This window comes from Trypanosoma melophagium (genome assembly GCF_022059095.1).
Source record: "Trypanosoma melophagium isolate St. Kilda chromosome Unknown ctg5segment0, whole genome shotgun sequence".
NCBI lineage: Eukaryota > Euglenozoa > Kinetoplastea > Trypanosomatida > Trypanosomatidae > Trypanosoma > Trypanosoma melophagium.
This window is the reverse complement of record NW_027125187.1, coordinates 528,351-549,639: the sequence shown is the minus strand read 5'-3', so window position 1 is coordinate 549,639 and position 21,289 is coordinate 528,351. Positions and strand designations below refer to the sequence as shown.

General features: G+C 38.8%; 11 protein-coding genes across 11 annotated transcripts; all 11 read left to right on the top strand.

Annotated features, from left to right (window-relative positions):
- Window positions 1-154: 154 nt before the first annotated feature.
- Window positions 155-1,153, top strand: LSM04_009741 (NAD-dependent epimerase/dehydratase; the record flags this gene model as incomplete). The annotated part of the gene is made up of 1 exon (XM_067329642.1): window positions 155-1,153. One exon carries the CDS (start codon window positions 155-157, stop codon window positions 1,151-1,153), a length of 999 nt encoding a protein of 332 aa, XP_067187612.1.
- A 557-nt stretch (window positions 1,154-1,710) lies between these two features.
- On the top strand, window positions 1,711-1,962 carry LSM04_002239 (uncharacterized protein; the record flags this gene model as incomplete). The annotated part of the gene is made up of 1 exon (XM_067329641.1): window positions 1,711-1,962. One exon carries the CDS (start codon window positions 1,711-1,713, stop codon window positions 1,960-1,962), a length of 252 nt encoding a protein of 83 aa, XP_067187259.1.
- Window positions 1,963-1,968: 6 nt separating this feature from the next.
- On the top strand, window positions 1,969-2,331 carry LSM04_004352 (uncharacterized protein; the record flags this gene model as incomplete). The annotated part of the gene is made up of 2 exons (XM_067329640.1): window positions 1,969-2,097; window positions 2,206-2,331. The coding sequence occupies 2 exons, from the start codon at window positions 1,969-1,971 to the stop codon at window positions 2,329-2,331; spliced, it is 255 nt and encodes an 84-aa protein (XP_067187354.1).
- Window positions 2,332-2,945: 614 nt separating this feature from the next.
- LSM04_004079 (uncharacterized protein) lies at window positions 2,946-6,308 on the top strand (the record flags this gene model as incomplete). The annotated part of the gene is made up of 1 exon (XM_067329639.1): window positions 2,946-6,308. The coding sequence occupies one exon, from the start codon at window positions 2,946-2,948 to the stop codon at window positions 6,306-6,308; it is 3,363 nt and encodes a 1,120-aa protein (XP_067187340.1).
- A 427-nt stretch (window positions 6,309-6,735) lies between these two features.
- LSM04_002458 (ABC transporter-like) lies at window positions 6,736-8,271 on the top strand (the record flags this gene model as incomplete). Its single annotated transcript, XM_067329638.1, has 1 exon — window positions 6,736-8,271. The coding sequence occupies one exon, from the start codon at window positions 6,736-6,738 to the stop codon at window positions 8,269-8,271; it is 1,536 nt and encodes a 511-aa protein (XP_067187266.1).
- A 298-nt stretch (window positions 8,272-8,569) lies between these two features.
- On the top strand, window positions 8,570-9,502 carry LSM04_008262 (uncharacterized protein; the record flags this gene model as incomplete). The annotated part of the gene is made up of 1 exon (XM_067329637.1): window positions 8,570-9,502. The coding sequence occupies one exon, from the start codon at window positions 8,570-8,572 to the stop codon at window positions 9,500-9,502; it is 933 nt and encodes a 310-aa protein (XP_067187538.1).
- A 406-nt stretch (window positions 9,503-9,908) lies between these two features.
- LSM04_009123 (uncharacterized protein) lies at window positions 9,909-10,682 on the top strand (the record flags this gene model as incomplete). Its single annotated transcript, XM_067329635.1, has 1 exon — window positions 9,909-10,682. One exon carries the CDS (start codon window positions 9,909-9,911, stop codon window positions 10,680-10,682), a length of 774 nt encoding a protein of 257 aa, XP_067187577.1.
- Window positions 10,683-11,532: 850 nt separating this feature from the next.
- On the top strand, window positions 11,533-12,885 carry LSM04_002989 (Rab-GTPase-TBC domain; the record flags this gene model as incomplete). The annotated part of the gene is made up of 1 exon (XM_067329634.1): window positions 11,533-12,885. The coding sequence occupies one exon, from the start codon at window positions 11,533-11,535 to the stop codon at window positions 12,883-12,885; it is 1,353 nt and encodes a 450-aa protein (XP_067187285.1).
- Window positions 12,886-13,466: 581 nt separating this feature from the next.
- LSM04_004198 (RIO2 kinase winged helix domain) lies at window positions 13,467-14,921 on the top strand (the record flags this gene model as incomplete). Its single annotated transcript, XM_067329633.1, has 1 exon — window positions 13,467-14,921. The coding sequence occupies one exon, from the start codon at window positions 13,467-13,469 to the stop codon at window positions 14,919-14,921; it is 1,455 nt and encodes a 484-aa protein (XP_067187346.1).
- Window positions 14,922-15,615: 694 nt separating this feature from the next.
- Window positions 15,616-17,508, top strand: LSM04_003163 (PSP1; the record flags this gene model as incomplete). The annotated part of the gene is made up of 1 exon (XM_067329632.1): window positions 15,616-17,508. The coding sequence occupies one exon, from the start codon at window positions 15,616-15,618 to the stop codon at window positions 17,506-17,508; it is 1,893 nt and encodes a 630-aa protein (XP_067187296.1).
- A 2,190-nt stretch (window positions 17,509-19,698) lies between these two features.
- LSM04_005220 (WD40 repeat) lies at window positions 19,699-21,096 on the top strand (the record flags this gene model as incomplete). The annotated part of the gene is made up of 1 exon (XM_067329631.1): window positions 19,699-21,096. One exon carries the CDS (start codon window positions 19,699-19,701, stop codon window positions 21,094-21,096), a length of 1,398 nt encoding a protein of 465 aa, XP_067187405.1.
- Window positions 21,097-21,289: the final 193 nt, after the last annotated feature.

The following is a 21,289-nucleotide window of genomic DNA, read 5'->3' as shown; positions in this document are numbered from 1 at the left end:
CGTTGCTGCTGTGTCATATGCTTGTGGGACTGTCTCTTTCCAATCCATTTCACTGACTTTCACTTCGCATCCTTTTTTTTTGTTCCTCGTTTCTTCTTTTTCTGTTTTGTGTGAAATGCAGGAGTAAAAGCCTTAACTTCTTCACTGTAAAGCGATGCTGAGCAACACCCGTCTGTTCCTGCACCCCCAAGCACAGCGTGTGCTCATCACTGGCGGACTTGGCCAGATCGGCACAGACCTCACCCTCGCACTCCGCGAGCGGTTTGGCGCCGATTCCGTGCTCACAACCGACGTGGTGACGCCCTCTGCAAGGCACCCACTCGCTGGCTCGAAGGGGTTCCAGCAACTGGACTGCATGAACCGTGATGCCTACGAGCAGCTGTTGAAGGATTTTAAGCCAACGTGGCTCTGCCACCTTCCCGCAATCATGTCTGTTCGCGGCGAGAACGAGCCGAAGCTGGCACTCGACCTGAACATCTCGACCGCACGCTATGCCCTGGACTTCGCACGTGACTACAAGATTCGCTGCTTCATTCCCAGCACTATCGCCGCGTTCGGTGACAAGTGCGGCAAGGTGATGACGAAGGACGACACCATCATGAACCCCTCTACTGTGTACGGCGTCACCAAGGTCTTTGCTGAGCTTCTCGGCAGCTACTACCGTGAGAAGCGGGACGTGGACTTCCGCAGCGTGCGCTTCCCAGGCATTATCTCCGCAGCAACACTTCCTGGTGGTGGTGCCACGGACTACGCCATCCACATGTACCACTGCGCCCTTGCCAAGACGAAGTACGTCTGCCCTGTGCTCCCAGATGAGCCCCTGCCCATGTTGTACATGCCAGATACATTGAACGCCGTGATTCGCCTGATGGAGGCACCCAAAAGCAAACTCACCCGCGCGGTGTACAACATCAGCGGATTCAGCCTCACGCCAAGGCAACTGCACACCAGCATCGAGGCGCGCACAAAGCGCCCACTCGAGGTAGAGTATGTTGAGGGAGCTGCCCAGCGCATCGCCCACACGTGGCCTGACTCACTCGATGACTCCAATGCCAAGAAGGATTGGGGTCACACTGTCGAGTACGGCCTTGAGAAGATGACAGAGGACATGCTCATGCAGATCCCGAAGTTGCACGGTCTCCCTCCACTATAGGCGAACCGTGTTCTCCCTCTTCTTGTTTTTTTTTGTTTCATTTGGTTCTATTTCAATTTGCCCTCTTGTTGGGCATCGACAAAACATTTTTTTCTCTTGTTTCATTTTTTTCCATACGGACAAAAGAAAACGGTGCTATTTTCTGCGCAAACAAAAACGAATACTTTGTATTAGGGGAGCCGGCACGAGTCTACTCTGTCGCCGTCACGCAATACTCTTTTTATTTATCTCTTTTTTTTCTTGGAAATTATGTGGAAGGGGGAGGAGATTGAAACATTATTCTCTATCCCCCCCGTGCACATCCCACCTTTCTGTTGCCACGGACGTTCTTCAAGGGCCATGGGGCGGCAGGAATGGTGATTATCTGCCACCGGAGATACATCTGTCATTGATTGTTGTCGTTGCTGCTGTGTCATATGCTTGTGGGACTGTCTCTTTCCAATCCATTTCACTGACCTTCACTTCGCATCCTTTTTGTTTTTTTCTGTTTTTTTTTTAAGGGGAGGTGGTGGGTACGAAGAAAGTGTGACAGAAGGTGATTTTGCTATTTATACCGAATGATTGATAGTAGTTGCGGTAGTGGATTTATGTTAGAACGTTCGCATATAATTGAGGGGACGAAACGCCCTGGTAACCTTGACGCTGGAGTTATCGAAGATAATCTTGGCAGTTGCTCAGCAAAAGGCTTGGCTCGGCGCATTCTTATGTGTGAGGCAGAGAGATGGGTGACAGTAATGCAGCAGTTTCCTGTAGAAAATCTATGTGAGGAGAATTATAACAATCCATTGAGTGTTTATGGCAACGAGTAACGAAGTATGTACTGCAAGGAGACTGGTTGGTTGCGTATCTGTTTGCGTACAGATGATGTTGATGACGATGTTGATGATACTGAATATACGAGAAAGGAAGACATTGTACTACAGGCGTATGAAGAAGAGCGTTATGTAGAGAAAAAGATTGATTTTTCTAATTCTTTTTTTACTTCTCGTAATTGTTCAGAATTAAATACAGTTCAACCACTTGTTTCTTGTTGTAGTTCAAGTCCACCATAGCGTTCAGCATCGCATGGTGTGCCTTTGGAGCAGCCCACAGATCGTTTGATAGAGTTAAAGGAAGATGAATCACCTCGCGAAATGAGTACGGAAATTGTGGAGGTGGGTTCGAGTACGAGTCCGTGAGAAAATATTAACGTAGTGCACATTATTATTATTATTATTATTATTATTATTATTATTATTATTATTATTATTATTATTATTATTATTATTATTATTATTATTATTATTATTATTATTATTATTATTATTTGTTATTTGTTACCATTTTTTTTTAAAGTATGAAATGCACTTATTTGTAATTCTCACTGTTATTTTGTGAAAAGTATTTTCCTTTATCATGGGTCCACTGAAATAAACTCTTTCATTGATTGGCGAATGAAAAGTTTTCGGTTTAACTAAGTATAAAATAATGATATAAGATGTACTATTTATAAAGCGATATATGATGTGTTTTCCTTTCTACTCTCTTTTCTTCACTTTTAACTCCCGTAGTATTTCACCCTCTTGGATACAAACATACATAAAAAAAAGGTCATAGAACAGCATAAACTCTCTCTCCGGAGAAATCTCTCTATATTTCTCTCTTGAGCCTGTAGACAAGAGACGGATTTCAGTTTTTATTTTTATTTTTTAGGGGAGAGTGTGTTTCTCCTGCTTTTATTTTCTGTTTGTTTTATTTTCGCTGATTCTTGAAAAACAAAAACAAAAATACAATAAAATAAAAATAGTTCATTATGCCTTCCCGACGGACGTGTGCTGGACGTAAAAAAAGAACATATAAGAGTGCCGATGTGACCCAACAATTAGATGAAGAATCTCAGACCGTAGTGGAAAAGACAACACCAACACGGAAACTAGAGTTTGGACAAGGAAAGGGTTTTACTAGAAATCAGTCAACATTATCTCGGGCATGGGAAAAAGATATTAACGCGTTTCTCTCAAATCAAAGACATGCATTATATACACATGACCCACTGTTGGAATTACAACTGGATGAGAATGAGAAAAACTCGAGCGAGAAGGAGCATCAAAGACGTCTCTCACCCGAGCTTACGACTACAGAGAGTTTCCCTGATGCACAACAGGAGAGAGCAAATTTTGCTAGAGTCTTACAAGAAGCTGAAAATGAAGAGGAGAAAGTAGTGAAGAATCATCATCATCATCATCATCATAAGAATGGTTTGTCTTCAAATAAGGTACGTCACACTTCTCGCTCTGCCGCAACGGCAGATGTTAATGGTAATGATGATGATGATGATGGGGAAAAACAACTCATTGTTCGCGGAGAAATGGTGGACTCTGGTGGAAAACCATTTAAATCGTCTGGTTCTACGCAAACTTCACCTGTACTGGAACGGAATTTCTCTACCCCACGCCTTATTGAAACACCAGAATGTTGTGTATTTAAAGTTCCACCGGCATCTCATGGAACAATTGAAGTTTCATCTACACTTCACGTACAAGATCTATCACCTGATGAAGATGCCAATATTATCCCTTTTCGTTTATGGCAACAACAGAATCAGCAAAAGGAAATGGGATTAGAAGGTACTATAGAAGGGAATACACTTTTAGATACAAATGATGAAGTTTGTATGAAGAATTTTTCATTTCCTTTGGATTTAACTGGTAAGTCCTGTGCTCAATCTACAATAGATGATGGACAACAGTACACTATGGGAGAATCTGAGAGAGAAAAAGAAATTTTTGTTATGCCACCACTAATCCCTCTAAAGGTAAATAACAGTGAAGAAGAAGAAGATGCCCCTCTTTTCAAACCAGCTTCATTTGCTTGTCAATGTTTGTCGTTAAGTGATACTTGTACAAATAACAACACTAAACGTCCACATTATACCGTAGGAATGCGTGTGGAAGGACAGTGGGGACGTCAATGGTTTGCTGCTGTTGTAACAGAAGAGGAAAAGAATGGATATGTGCAGGTTCGATGGGATGAGGATGGATCTTTCTTACATCTCAAAGTAAAGGAAGTTCGTTTACCAAAAGAAAAGATAACAAGTAATGGAGATAAAGTGGAGAGTAATTTAACAGCACACTCTGTTATGACAGCAACACAGTTAGTAGAAATTATGGAGAATGAGACTCCCCAACAATTTACATTAAACACACAAGAAAAAGGATTAAATGATATAGGGAATAATAAATGGGTTAGTCCAACTTCACTCTCATTATTTCTTACGCAAGCTGCAAAAAAATATTTGGGAAATAAATCTTCTGTTCTCAATACATTAGTGGAACATGGTGCCTTAGTAGTGGAATCTCTTTCACAGATGAATATATTAAATGCAGAGGCTATATCTATTTTGCGACGACAACGCCATCGTCATAGTCATAGTCATTATAATCATCATCAACAAGAAGAAGAACAAGAAGAAAATGAGAAATACCAAAAAGAAATGTTATTCTTTGTTATAACAGAAGAAGATGCAAAGATAGATGATGGAATAGTCATTGCTGTGGCCCATGCTATGGGAGTTTCAACTGTATCTGTGGAATGGTTAAAAAGACTTGAAGCCGAAGGTTTGGGAGAAGACTTACGTGTATGTATTCCCAATTCGAAGTATTTGATAGGTCAGGGAAATGATAGTAATGTGCGAGGACGAATTTTACCACGTCATAAACGTTTCCTTAGTCAAAAACATATTTATATTACTGTTGATGATGCTGATATTTTACTTCTTATTAATCTCTGTGGTGGTATAATAATGCGAGAATACTCTGGTACAGATGAGGGATTATCACCAGACTATATATACGTTGCTCCTGGCAGGCGTGTGCAAATAGCACCAGATATAACATCTGTAGCCTTACTGGAGAAGACCTGGCTCATTCATCGAATTCATGAATTCTTTTTTTCACTACAATCTTCAGAACACATACGTGATGATAATGATATTGATATTAATAATAGTAATAATAGTAATAATAATAATAATAATAATAATAATAATAATAATAATAATAATAATAATAATAATAATAATAATAATAATAATAATAATATTGATAATGATGATGATGGCGATCATAATGGTGGTAAAAATAGTCAACCTCTTGTAGTACGAACATCTGGTATTAAACGTCCCCGACAAGATGATGAGGAATTCATAGAAAACGAAAAAAAAGATGTGGAGGAGAAAAATGAAATTGTTCATTCACCATTACTTTGTGTAGACCGTGTTATGAGTCATGCATCGACTCCTGCGGTTAATGATTTGGAAGTACTGGAAGGAGAAGATTATTATTTTCGTCTTTCACAGAAAAATAATAGTAGTAACAGCAATAAAAAGAGTAACAATAGCAATAAAAATCGTAGTAGTACTACTAATGAGGCTCCAATAGTGGCATTAGGTCGTGTAGTACGTCTTGAAGGAAATGGCAATGCCGTCACAATGCGCCTCTACGAAGTGAAGTATACTCTTATGCAGCAAAATCCACGAACAGGCAATATTGATACACATACCACATTATATTTAGGTTCACGCATCACTACAGTATCGGTAGATGATCTTATCTTTAATATTCCCGTCTACGTTGTGGACGCTTCACAGATGCGACACGTCTACACATTAGAATCACCCCCACGTGATACTCTTGATGCTTCTACTACTAGAACTGCTGCTCTTAACACTACTGCTATTACGACTGCTTTTGCTGAGACTGAAAAGGAAGCAGAAGAAAAAGAAATATTTCCATTCTCTCGAGAAATGAATGAAAGTGGAATGCCACTACCGGACTCCATAGATCCTTTACTAATATCAACCCCACAACCCATAGACACAAACAGAAACTCCACACAACACCAACAACAGCAGCAGCAGCAGGAGACTGTCCTTAGCGAAACCCTTATTAACGGCAAGCCTGTACGGCCTGGAGTGGATGTACGCTTTCACGATCATCTCTCAACTGCCAATGCAGCGAAGTGTGATAAAACACAACAAAGTGTTGGACGTGTTCAAATGATTCAACGAGCGGCGAAGGGTGTAGTGCTTGTAGTGCACAAGGAAGAGGCCAATAGTGTGTTTGGTGGATCAAAGATGGTGGTTATAACACCAGATATGGTGACCGATATCGTGTAGGTTATATACATATATATGTTTTTATATTTTTATATTTTTGTTTTTTTTTTCTTGTTTATTTGCTGCTTTAAAACAGGGGAAAAAAGGGAAAAGAAAAGAAAAAAAACGTACAAAAGACGGAAAGGAAAAGGAGAAAAAAAAGATGTCATGGAATTGTCGGAGCAAACGAAGTGAAAGAAATTTGCTACAATATATCGAATGGAAAACGAAAACAAACAAAATCTGAAATAGACGGTCAAAGAGAATAAGTCTTTATTTTAGGAATAATAATAAATAAATAGAAAAAAAAACCGTTTTAGGAATGCTATTATTTCTTTTATTTTCTTTTTTTCTGTTGTTGCTTATATGTACTTTGTTTTTTATTTCTTTGGGTAGGGAATTCCATTTCTGTACGTTGTGTGCAAGAAAATATAAAAAGAAAAGATTAATGAAGCAAACCTTTCATGATCCTCTTATAGATCTCAACTCTGTCTCCTTTGCGTATCCATACTCCAGTACAGAAGTGACAGCCATAGCGAGATCAGCCGCAGCCGCTAGTGGAATTCATAATATAACTCTTCGTATAAATAAAGGTGATCGTGTACTTGTTGTTGGCCGCAATGGTAGTGGGAAGTCAACACTTCTTTCGCTGATTGCAGGGCGGCGAAAAGCGTTGTGTGGATCCGTCACAGTACTGGGATCCGATGCATTTAATAACACATCTCTGCAAGAGCATGTATCACTAATTGGACAGCCATGGCCGCCAGAGGCATTCTTCGCTACGACTATTGATAAAATAGCCTCGCCAGCCCCATCACAGGAGAGAAAAGAGAGAATTGCAGATGTTCTTCATATCTCACTAGAGCGAGGAATATCAAAAATGAGTTCAGGAGAAAGAAGACGGGTGCAAATTCTTCATGGAATGCTACAAAAAAATGTTATTTATCTTCTAGATGAATGTAGTACGGATATTGATGTGGCAGAGAGAAAAACTGTGCTTGATCTTATTAGATCAGAGTGTGAAGATATTGAGGGAAGTTGTTGTCTTTATGCAACACATATTCTTGATGGAATTAGTGAATGGGCAACTCATATTCTTTTAATGCAAGATGGTTGTATTGTGGATTTCAAAAAGGTAGATGAAGTAAAGGAAACATTAGAATTATTTGCCCATAGATTTCTCACAAGAGATCGAAAAGGAAATTTTAATGGTAAAAGTTTGATCCCCATATCAAAAGAAAAAGATGATGCTAAAAATAACTTAACAAATATTTCAATATCAGAAAGAGAATCTGTTATTGTATGTGATCAGTTGTCGTATAAGAATATTTTTTCTGGTCTAACGTTTAATGTGTATAAAGGAGAACGTGTACTATTATGTGGTTGTAATGGATCTGGAAAATCCACCTTGTTAAACATGATGGGAGGGAAACAATTTTTTAATAATCGCAATAAAGCCCTACGTGTGCTTGGAAAAGCCTGCTATGAAGACATGACATTAAACGCTTTTGTAGCCTTCGGTGGTGATTGGTGGAATACCGCACCGTCTGGTGAAATGTACGTGAGAGAATTAGTGGAATTACGTACAGAACGAGCAAAAATACTTCGAGAACTACTTGATGTAGATATGAATTGGGATATTCGCCGTATCTCATCTGGGGAACAGAAGCGTGTACAGTTATTACTACACCTGTTAGAAGACAAACCCGTTATACTCCTTGATGAGGCCACATCTGATCTCGATCTTGATCAGCGTCATGCGTTACTTTCTTTTCTCTACAGTGAGAGTGTACACCGTGGGGTTACTATTGTGTACGCGACGCACATATTTGGTGGATTAGAGCATTGGCCTTCTGTTGTGATGATACTTGATCGTGCAACTCGTGGGTTGTGTGCGGAATGGCGGGGAGCTGATTTGCAGTGGGAGAAAATTACAGCAGAACTGTTTGCATTAAAGGAAAGAGAGAAGTTTATCGAGGGATAGATAGTGTCTAGAGTACACATCTATCTATCTATCTATCTATCTATCTATCTATATATATATATATATATATATATATATATATATATATATATGGGCTGTGAGGATGAAAGGAGACAAGGAAAAAAAAAATAGAAAGGATATTGTTTATGTGTTCTGTAGATTATTATTACTATTATTATTATTATTATTATTATTATTATTATTATTATTATGTTTGTTTCTCATTTATCTCTTTATAAATAAGTTGTTTTTCTCTTTTTTCCCTATCATACCGTAGTCGTAAAAAAAAAAAAGAGGGATGAAGCCTGGAGTGAGTGGTGGGCGAAACAACAAGTTGCACACCAAATCTACACTCCAACAGCCTGTGCGATCTAATCGTGGTGGTTATCTGCGATGTCCGTTCAGTATTCAATCAGATCTCGCAGCCGTAGCGGAAAGACATGCAGGAATTGCCTTTAATAATAATAAAGCACACGCTATTCGTAGAACAGAGGAGAGGGTGCATAGTAATAACAATAATAAGAGGGAAAGTGAGGATTATGATAGTGATGAGAATAGCCGTCCGTGGAGTCGTGCGGGTGTTGGCGCACATACACTCACGGCAAAAGAACGTCGAGCACAACAGGAAGAGGCGGAACGTATTTATGGTATTAACAATACAGATGATTATACAACAGCAACAAATCTAGTGGATGGAAATGGAAATGGGAATAGTGGTGCTTCTTCGTTTAATGCTTCTCATACATCGCCGTCTGATGGATTGACTGTGGCTCTCGCCCCGTGGGAGAAGAGTGCACTGCAGCGGGTGGTTCCCCGTGGAGTTCAACGCAATAATGGAAAACATATGGAATTGGACGATCACAGGGGAATGGGATTTCGATCTAAACAACGCCAAGCATATAGGGATGATCAGGATGTGCAGGATGCAAAGTTTTCGTTGAATAAACGTCAACGGGATAATAATAATAATAATAATAATAATAATAATAATAATAATAATAATAATAATAAGGGACACTGCACATCTAATGCAGGACAGACACAACGAAAGAGTTGCGAAGATGAAAGAGAGCAGAAAACTCAGAAACGTGAAGTACTGGAGTCAACAACTCCCAAAGCAGTGATAGATCGATCACGACAAGAGATAAAGAAGCCAATGAATAGACTTCAGAAGTTTGATGAAATGAGAAATGTGGCATTGTTTGGTAGGAAGAAAGATTTTAAGCGTTGAGAGGAGTGTTTCTTCGTTTAGTATTATGCGATTAATTATGTTATTGTTTTTCTCTCCTCCTTTTTACATGAGGATTTGTACACTATTACTAAAAAGAAAGAGAGCTTTTTTTATTGGTTTCTTTCTTTAACCACTTGGTTGTTTGTTCTCCGTTTAATTATTATTATTATTATTATTATTATTATTATTATTATTATTATTATTATTATTATTATTATTATTAGTATTACTATTGGTTTTTTTTCCACTTTTGTTTCTGGTATTTCCATTAGTGAAGGTGTAGGGAAGAGCAAATCGTCTTCAAAATATTCACTTTAAATCAAGAGAGACACCATAATAATAAAGAAAAAAAAGGAATATAAACAAGAAAAAAACGAAAAGTAATAAATTAACTAAAAAATGTGAGATGGTCTCTGGTGTTGGGGCTTCCCGTTTAGCCATACGTCAGTTATTATTACGTGAACAGAATGAAAAAGAAAAGTTCGCTATCAGTGTTGATAATCATAATAATGAAAATGATATTCTTCTGGAAGGAATGGTAGATTTAAATGTAGAAGAAGAGAAGAAAGACATATATGAGGAGTCTACACTAACCACAAGAAGTAGAAAAGCATTATTATCATTATCCAGATCATCATTATTGTCTGTTACTACTACAGCTGCAGATAGAGAGGATTTTCAAGAGAGTAAGATGAATGATGATAAATCAATCCTTTCTTCTCAATCTCATGCGATAACACTTTCTAAAGTTGAATGCAAAGGAAAAGAAAGTGAAGATGCGACTCAACTTCTATCATCTACATCCAAACTATCTTCTAGTGTTACAGATATCACTTCTCATTCTGTAGTTCCTAACACTGAACTCTTGGGAGTGCAAGGCAGTTCCATCAATAACAGTAATACCAATGTAACGATTAATCCTCCATTCCATTCTAGTAACCTCTCTAGTACATCGATGGATCAGATAATTCAATTGAATGTTCAAAGGAAGAAATCATTAACTTCTCATCAGAATCCATCCCATAGTAATAAATGGCAACAGAAATCTGTTTTTTTTTTCCAGTTTTCGTTTTCAATGGAGATGGAACATCATCCCCCACAGCGTCTTTACTGGGGTCGGGAGAAGTTAATGAGAAGGAAGTATTATTTAATTGTAAAGAGGATAACACATTCCTTATGAGTATGAGGAAACAGCAAAATACCGGTATGGAAACTTCATCTATTGAAATTGAGAAAACTCCCTGGAAAGGAGGGGTAGCAAAATTTAATCAAGAACTAAGAAACAATCCTTCTAATAAAGTATCAGGTGAAGAAGGAATGTTCCCTTCCAGGACACTTCTTTGTAAATGCCTTTCTGATTCATTATCCTCTGAATATGTACGGCCTCTTTTATTATTGCCTAATAAAGTATTCTTAAATAATTCATATTCAAGGGAAAGTAAAAGTCTCGATTAGATATCTGTTTAACTATATTTATCGTTCATAAACTTTTGTAAGTTTATTATTATTATTATTATTATTATTATTATTATTATTATTATTCTTTGTTTTCACTCTTTTTTTATTTTCTGGGTTTTAGAAAGTTCTTCATGGCTCTTGTGATTCATTAGTGTATAATTTCTTTTTTCTCTCTCTCTATCTATCTATCTATCTGTATTACGCATTTATTATTCAAATATATAGTTCGTACTTTATATATGTATTGTCTCAATCTGTGCACTGAACTGCAGTTCTTTACATTCCTGATTCTTTCTTCTTCTTTTCCTCCTCCTCCCCTTACACACTCCAGCCCACAAAAGACGGAAAGAATAAGAATAAGAAGAAACAAAGATAAAGTGGTCGAATCCACAAAATCAAAACAACATATAAAAAATATATAAAGTATACAACACCATCACGTATTAAAACAAAAAGAAAAAAAGTAAACTAAACATCATCCAAAAACACCGTAAGAACACAAATACAAATATATCTATATATATATATATATATATATATATATATAACAAAAAGAAAGAAAAAAGAAATAAATGTTCCAGCGGGTAAAGAGGGGATTCCTACGCCACTTCACCTCCACTGGGCAGGAGCAGGAGGACGACGTGGCCCGCCGGAAGATCTCCGTTCAGCGACTGAAGGCCCCGGCCGCGGCGTGCGGCGACTGCGGGAGCACAAACAACGCCGTCACGAAGAAGGCCACCGCCCTGCCGGAGGAGGACTCCCTCTTCAGCGAGGCCGCCCTGCGGGAACTGCTCCGCCAGGACCCCGTTCCACTGGACGAGCTGTGTAGTTTGTGCCGTCGGGGGTGCCCACCCGCCTTTCGCTGCGAGGTTTGGGGATATTTAACGGGGAATTTACAGCCATTTGCATCAAGCCGAGCCACCGTTCTGGCGCGTAAACGACAGGAATACGTAGGTTATGTACAGAGCAGTTATAGCGCTATTGATTGGAATGCAGCATTTAAGGCAGCAGATGACGCATCCAACCTAAATTCTTCATGTAGTCGAGAACGTGTAGGACGTGGGGGAAATTCAGCACTTTCATCCCATAGTGAACGTCAGGGACAACCTATTGTCTCAGCTAATTATGCTGGTGAATCAGAACTTCTAATGCTTAAGCAAATTCGTAAAGATGTACCACGCATGTCTGCTGGTGTGGCCTATCTTCATCACAATCGTGTAATGTTATCTATTGAACGTATTTTATATATATGGTCCTTACGGCATCCTGCTTGTGGATATGTGCAGGGTTTGAATGATCTTGTTATTCCTTTTATTAGTGTGGTACTGGCAAGTCGGTTTTGCCCTTCAAAGACAGTTTCAGAGTTACATGAACTTACAGAGAATGAATTAAATGCTCTTTTCTCAAGCTTGGTCGTTAGTGAAGAAGAATGGAATTCTACTATTGAAGCAGATACCTATTGGATGTTTTCATACCTCTTAAACTCTGTACAAGAGAACTATACATATAATCAAAAGGGTATTTACAGCATGGTGGAAAAACTTGAGGCAGTAGCAAAGGCTGTAGATGCGAAACTTTATAAACATCTTAGTGAGAATTTGCAAATTAGTTTTAGTCAATTTGCATTTCGATGGATGAACTGTATGCTTCTACGAGAACTTAATGCTACTCAATCCTTACGATTATGGGATGTATATCTTGCAGATCAGGAAAAAGATTGGTGTACCACACATGTCTATGTTTGTGCTGCTCTTTTAGTTTGGTGGTCTCCTGCATTATGCAAAGAAAATGACTATGGTGTTGCGATGAAATTTTTACAAAATTTACCTACTGAAGAAATTAGTGATAAAGATATTAGTGTTCTTATTTCTCAGGGTATTGTGATGCAAAAATTATACAACAATACTTTGAGTCACCTTGCGTAGTTATAAAAAACATTTATGAAATATTTACAACAAGATGAGTATATATAAAAAAAATTATTGTATATCTTTTAGTTCTTATTGCATTGTTTCCCATATATTATCATTATATTAATAATCAGCATCTTGTTTTATTATTATTATTATTATTATTATTATTCTGCTTTTGTTGTTTCTGCATATATATGTGGTGTATGTATGTATGTGTCTGTGAGTTTTTTCCCCCCTCTTTATCTTTTTTTTTTTAGTTACTGTTCTTTTTTTTTCCATTTGTTTGGTCTTTTTCCTTTGGGCATGGGCTTTCTTTTCATCCTCACACACATTTCATTTCATTTTTTTTCGTTTCAATTCAGTACTGAAATGTCAAGTCAACCCCACCCTCCATCACGTGATCTACCATGAAACACAGTTCATTTACAAAAGGCTATTTATACACACACACACACACATACCCCATACTTCATACCCCATACTCCACACCCTTACGCTCTATTCTTCTCTCTCTATTTTTCTACTCTATTTCTATTTCTATTCTCTCAGTATTTCCTAGTGCGGGAGCCCCTTCACCCACCACACCCACTATAATGGTCAAGTTAAATGTCTCTCTGCTGCGTTACCTCGAGGACGAAGACTTCCGTGCGCTGACGGCGCTTGAAATGGCGATGCGCAACCACGACGTGGCGCCCACTGTTCTGATTGAGCGCATCGCCCAACTCCCGCACGGCGGCTGCCGCAAACGCCTGCAGCTCCTCCTCCGCCAGAAACTCATCCACCACGAGAACACCGCCTACGACGGCTACGCGATGAAGTACGGCGCCTACGACGCCCTCGCCCTCCACACCCTCCACCGCCGCGGCGCCCTCGCGGCCGTCGCCCACCGCATTGGCTGCGGGAAGGAGTCGGACATTCTGCTCGCCAGCGACGGGGCCGGCCGGGAGTGTGTGTTGAAGCTGCAGAGACTCGGCCGCTGCAGCTTCCGCAGCGTGACGCGGCATCGGGATTACAAGGGCGGCGGGCGACAGCGGCGCGGGGCGAGTTGGTTTTTTCTCTCAAGACTCGCCGCCTCGAAGGAGTTTGCGTGTCTCACGGCACTGCATGCCGCGGGACTGCCAGTGCCAGCCCCCATCGCCCACAACAGACACGCTATTGTGATGGAACTCGTGCAGGGAGTCACACTTAATAACATCACCACACTTGGTGATCCAGCGTTGGTGTATAAACGTGCTCTTGAGCTACTCGTACGTCTAGCAGAACAGGGACTCGTGCATGGTGACTTTAATGAGTTTAATATTTTGGTTACAGAAGAGATGCGAGTTATTGTGATTGATTTTCCACAGATGGTATCGATCAACCATCTAAATGCTGCAGAATTCTTCTATCGTGATGTGAAGAACCTCGCTAACTTTTTCCACCGACGGTTTAAATTAACCACATTATACTATCCTACACTTGAGAAGGATGTTACACGAAAGGCAGATTTAGACAAGGAGGTCTTCGCAAGTGGATACTTTACGAATAGGCAACAACAGGAACTCGAACGGTTGATGCAGGACCAAGAGTCTCACAACAATGAGGATGACGAGGAAAGTGAAGAAGAAGAAGAAGAAGAAGAACAACAACAAGAAGAATTAGTAGCAGGGACAAATGAGGTGAACCAAGAAGAAAATGGAGTCGTAGCCGATGTGAGTACCACTAACACTTTTTCTCATAAAGAAAGAGAAAAAGAAAAGGATCACGACAACAATGACGATGACGATAATGATAATAATAATGAAGACGAAGAAACAGAAAGTGAAGTGGGATCTCTTGATGAGCAAATTGCACGAGCAGCCATTCAACGTCGGCAACAAAATGCCAATTTTACGGCAAATGGTGGTGTTAATGAGGCATACGTACGCTCTCAGGTGCGGCGTAATATTCGACAGAGAGACAATCATCAGTTTAATAGGAGTCTTCATCGTAATGTTCAGAAGGGACGACAGAAGCAGAAGATCCGCCGCCAAGTTAAACAGGGAATGAGTAATGGCCTCTTTGATTGAAATAATTACAACAATAGCTAGATCACAAGAAGAAGAAAGAAAGAGAAGTGGTTTAAATTTCATAACTCTTCTTATTCAGGATTCTTGGCTGTTGGTGCTCGCGACATTCACTGTGTATATGCATATTTGTGTTTGTGTTAAAAGAAGTAGTTAAGGGGCAGTAACAAGAAAAAGTGAAGAAAAAAACAAGGAAAATAAAAACAACGAAACGCAAATCTTTTAACAAAAAAAATTCCCTGAGAAAACCAAATAGGAAGAAGTAAAAAAAAAAGTGTGAAAAGAAAAAGAATAAAAGTAGTAAAGAAACGAAAAAAAAAGAAGTTCTAAGTTTAGTTTCTTTTCTTTTCCTCTTGGTGTTGCTGACACACTGTCTTTATAACTTTTGTTTTTCTGAATCCGTCTACTTTAATTTATCAAATATATCTTTTTCTTTTTTTCTTTTTCTTTATTTGATTGTGGTTTCAGTTGAATAAGAATTATTTCTCCTAGTGCTACTTCTTCTGCTTCTACTGCAACGTAGTGGAGAGGAAATTTAGATTATACCCATATATATATATATATATATATTACAGTTATATATTTTTACACATTTTCATAATTTGTACAAACAAGACTATTAAGAAACAAAAAAAAGAAAGAAATACTATAGAGAAAAAAAAGAAAAAGAGAAGTCAAGACATTATCGTGAATCGTGATGCATGAACAATCATCTACTGCGTGCTTTAACCCACTTACTTCGTTCTTGCACGATATCACAAACAATAATACGTTGATACAGGAGAATAAGGAAAATATTCATCCAGCACTCCTTGGAAAACTCTCTGCTGGTGTAATCAACAATAACAGTAATAACAACAATGATGGATGTGGTTCAAGAAGCGGGTTGCGAAATGGTAATTGTACTATTATGCAACAACAACAACAGCAGCAGCAAATTAATACATCACTCATGAGTGATTGTTACACGCCTGTTATGAATCGTTACCGTCCACAACATACTGGGTTAACACCAGGGAATAATCCCGTTCGCCAATCACGTGGTGGAGCTTCATACTCGCATGTAAATATGACGGATATATCATTTTTGGCAGAAAGTGATGTACGAGACGCGAAGAATAACAGTTTCTTTCTTACACCAGAAAAACAATGTAATGTGGCTGCGCTTTCTACTATTATTGGTGCTGCGGATGCCGTAGCCGCCACTACGGATGCTATCAGTCCAACTAGTACTACTACTACTACTATGCATAGTAATACCATTAATACTGCTAGTGGTGGTCTTACTCAACCGATAAAAATATCCGAATTTTTCCAGGAGTGTGCACCAATAGCGCATAGCGCCTCTAGCCCCAATATGAGTTTGGAATCCATCCTCTTACCAAAGAGTGTATTATTGGAAAGTGATAATGATGATGATGATAATGAAAGTGTACTGGAGGAACAGCCGGGGAAGAGACCTCGCACCGTCGAGAACTTCACCAGAAGAAATGCCAATCATGTGATTCCCATCACATCCGTACACCCATCATCACAGGAACAACAAGAGCAAACACTTCTATTACAACAACAACAACAAGAACAACAAAAAGTACTTCCACAACAGAAATTACAATCTGTTGTGGCTCCTGCGCCACTTTTGTTTGCAGCTCCGCAGCCTGTTGCCCATTATGCAACGATATCGCATAATGTTCCTCCTCCAGAGTATCCACGTAATGAGATGCCAAGCACAATAACACGTGTGGTTAGCACAACAGCACCATTAATTGCTGTGGGCGGCAGACGAGTGCCTCTTGATAAGTTACATATTCTTCTTCGTCCTTCAACGCCTGAGCAGATGAGTAATAATGGTAACGATATCACTTTTACGGGAAATAAGACTGGAGTTTCAGCTCCACTTATTCCTTCTGCTCGTCCTATACCTGCTGCAGTAAAAATGGTATCACCATCATTATCATCAGCCACTGTGGCTCCTGTTGCCTCTTCATCATCTTCTTCTTCTACACATCCTATCAAACGACGACCACCGTATCGCCAACATGAAACTGTTATTCTCGAATTTGCACGTGGAGTGCAAATGCGTTTTAAATCCAATTCCACACGTTGTGTACCCGTTGTGGGTCGACATTACATTGCGTCTGTGCGGAGCAGTCGTAGTCCGTATGATAATGTGGCTTATGAGGATGCTGGTGTATGTGTGCAGGTGCAACGACATCACGCCTATTCTTCTTCTTCCTCTAATATTAATACTATTGCTACTGGAGAGTCGGTGATGTGTGATGAAAAAGGAATCTACGATGGACATATTATGCGGGAATTGGTCGCCGCAGATGCGACGCGAATACGGGAATTGGAAGAAACACGTAATACAGCATTAACGGAGTGTCGCAAACACTTTCTTTTTCTCAATTTACCCTTTGAGTTAATGGATGTGTATTGCACGTTTGACCGGAGTATATGTGTGGTGTACTACGCCATTCAGCCGCAGGAGGGGACGAGTGGGCAGCCGAATGTTTCGCGGCTTCTGCGGATGCTGCAGTTCAGACTTCAGAGTAAAGTCTATTTAAAGACTGTCCCCAGCAGTGAGTGAGTGACGAGGGGGAGAAGTGTCTTTTGGCATAGAATAAGAGAATGAAGGAAGAATGGAAAAAGAGATAAACAGAGATATGGTTTTCGTTTTTTTTTTTTTTTTTTTTGGGGGGGGGGGGGGGAAAGAAAAAGAAAAGGAGAGAAAAGAAAAGAAAAAAAAAAAGAACATATATGTCTTGATGAAGTGGAGAACTAAAAGAAAAGTGACTGGAAGCAAAGAAATAATGATAAGAAAAATAAAATTACAAAAAAATATATACACACAAACGAGAACCAGGAAAAGAAAACACTGAGAAGAAGAATGCAAAAAAGAAAAAAAAAGATGTAAAAAATAAAGAATCATCGTAAATTTACAATACACATGTATGCATATATATATATATATATATATATATATTCTTCTTTCTCAAATATTTTTTTTTCTATTTTGATACGTTTTTGTTTGTTTGTCTGATTTTTTTTTTGTACTGCTTTATTCCTTTTTTCTCTTTCATCTGTCCTATAGAAGTACCTGTAAACGATATATATATATTATTTTTATTTACCTAGATTTACCATGCAATATATAAATAATGTTTTTGTGTGAGAGGAGAAGGTGGAAGATGGTAAAATCATTGAAGAAGTAAAATTAAAAACAACTATTTTAAAAGAGATTAATTCTGGGAATATACGATGTGAAAACGTTCTACTCCCACCCACCACTCACCCCAAAAATCAAAAAACAAAAAAAATGGATAAAGTAAAGGAGTATGTGAGATTAATATCATAGAAAGTACAAAAAAATTAAGAAGCGAGGAGTGGGAATAATGTATGGTTATTATTTATTTATTTATTTATTTATTTATTTATTAAGAGCACAAATGAATCCCCCTTTGTTTCTCTTGTCTATATATATATATATACTCATCCACACCTATTTCAAAGAATTGAGTGAGGATGAAGTGTTGGCGTTCAGATTCACCTTACACCCTCTATTTCCTGATATATATATATATATATTTAAGATACATACATACACGCAAATATGATAAGAAAAAAAGAAACACCAATTCCCTTCTCATTAGATTCACTTATTTGAAGATGCAAAAAATAGAAACACACTACTAGTTCTCTTTATCCTGAAAGAAATACCTAACCCATCCGCTTTTTTTTATTTCTACATTATTTGATTTTCCTTTTTCACCTTATCGTTTGTTTGCTTGTTTTTAGATTTGTCGTGAGGTGAACTTCAATCTTTGCTGTTCTGACGCAATAAAGCAAAGAAAAAATTAGAGGAGAAAAGAGAAATATATATATATATATATATATATATATATATATATATATATATATAGATAGATAGATAGATAGATATGGAGGTTAAGTGTTTCTCTTGTACGCCTGTAATATCTAGGATACTGTGAGTGCTCTTACGGTTTCTCCATTACAGGTAAATAAATAAGAAAAAAAAAAGAAGAAAACTATACAAAAATAAGAACGTTCTATAAAGTATTAGCAGACCTAGATGCGAGGGACTAGGCTAATGAGAAAAAGAAGGAAGAAAACAAAGAAAGAGGACCCTTTAAATGAGAGAGATCTTGTTCAAAATCATGTTTATTTGTTTTCTTTTTTCTCCGATTATTTCTCTTTTTTTGTTTCTTTATTTCGTTTTCCGATTGTCGTTGAACTTTATTTATTTATCAATTTCGTTCCTTCTGTCGCTTTTTCTCTTTGGTAAATATTGGCAACCCTGCTAATGGTTAGATTTTTCATAAATCTGATGAAATGAATACAATGAAAATCTGGAGGTGAAAAACGAAACAATTAATGACCCTGATTTGTGATAAAGTGATATTTTATTTTTATTTTTTCTCTCCTTTTTAAGAAATAAAAAGAATAATAATAATAGTAATAATAATAATAATAATAATAATAATAATAATAATAATAATAATATTAAGGACAACTATTACTCTTCTATTTTATATTTTTATTTCTTATGGTATTGTTTTCTCTTTTTTTGTTTTTTTCTGCTCCTTTTACACCTTTCTATAGTGCAAACGAAAAAAAAAACAGATCATAAACAAGAGTCAAAATAGGCCTAAATAAAGAAGAAGAGGAGGAAAAAAAGAAAAAAAAATAAGAGTTATATTTGAAGTACTAAAGCCAATCGTATATTCTCTGTTATATAGACATTATATAAATAGAAGTAATGCAGCGACGTACGGTGAGTCCCGGCCGCGGTATTGGTATTACTCGTGGTCGCGGTGTACAAGGAACCGCCATTACTCGCACGGATATCTCCAGACCAAACAACGTTGTGCGGGAGTTGCACAGAAATGATGGAACAAATCCACGAAGTGCACGTGGACGACAAATTGCTCACGCGATGGAAGATCTCATGGATGAAGTCTACGGTGGCGGTATAACACAACCACCACCACAAAAAGAAAAAGAGAAGAATTCTTCCTTATCACCATCAGAAACTGTTAATGGTGGGCCTTACGCACGGTTTAGAACTTCATTTAACGCATCTGCCGTACCAAAGAGTTGGCGTAGTGGTCCTGTAGATACGAGTGGACGCTGTTTTAACGCCAGTGATCGTAATTTACTTTGTATGGATGTTCATTTCCAGAGTAAATTGTGTGTGGTGGGATCTGCTGATCATGGACTTAAAGTCTTTGATATCACTACAGGAAGAGAGAAGCGAAATCTTTATACCAAAAACTACGGACACACAGAGTGGGTAACAAGTTGTAAGTTTTTTCAAAATAGTGGACAAATAATCTCTGGTGGAATGGATAGTAAATTATGTTTATGGTCCGCCACAGGACCTGTGCGTTGCAGTGAACTTCTAGGCCACACTGGAAGTATTAGTCAAGTAGAAGTAAATAATGATAATAGTAGCAATATAGCGATGAGCAGCAGTTATGATCGTACGTTACGTGTGTGGGATTGCAGCCCTGGTGGTGCTGGTGGGCGTTGTGTGGCGACCCTTGCCGGCCACAACGCCCCCGTCACGATGTTCGCCTGGTGCGGCACTCAAGTCTTGTCGGGGGACCGGCGGGGGGCGGCGAAGGCGTGGGACGTGGAGACGGGCGGGTGTCTCGCCACACTGGCCGCCAGCCGGGGGCAAATTGGCGCCCTTTGGCATCTCGTGAGCGGCGGTGCGGGTCTGCTCTCGGCCGTTGGCGACCAGGGCGGGGTGCTGACGGTGCTCGACGTTGGGCGGACGGGGAGCAAACCGGTGTATCAAGATGTCCTCCACCCCGGTGGGGCGGTGACTGGTATTCGCTCGATTGATGAAACGCCGTATTTCATAACGGCAGGGGCGGATAAAGTGATACTTACATTGGATCCACGTGCGGGATTTGCACCAATTCATCGCTTTACGGATCACAGGGATTTTATTTACTCACTTGAGACGTTTGGCCCGTTAATTCTATCTGGTGCTGGGAATGGGTGGTTGTTGGTGCATGATGCGATCATGGGGAATTGTTGTTATGGTCTTGGAGCGAATAGTGCGGCGGTGCGGGAGATTGCGGCAACACCTACGTATTTAGTGGCGGCCGGTGATGATGGAAATGCGATGGTGTATGATTATCAATAAACTGGATATAAGGTTTAAGAAATTATATATATATATATATTATCATTATGAGAGGAGAAATAAATAATTCTCATATTTATTGTTTCTTTTCTTTTCTTCTGCTTAACACCAGTAAATGGACTTGAGGAAAAACTCCCCCTTTCTTTCTCTCACTATCTCTCTTTTTCTCTCTATGTGGTGATTGTTGTTGTAT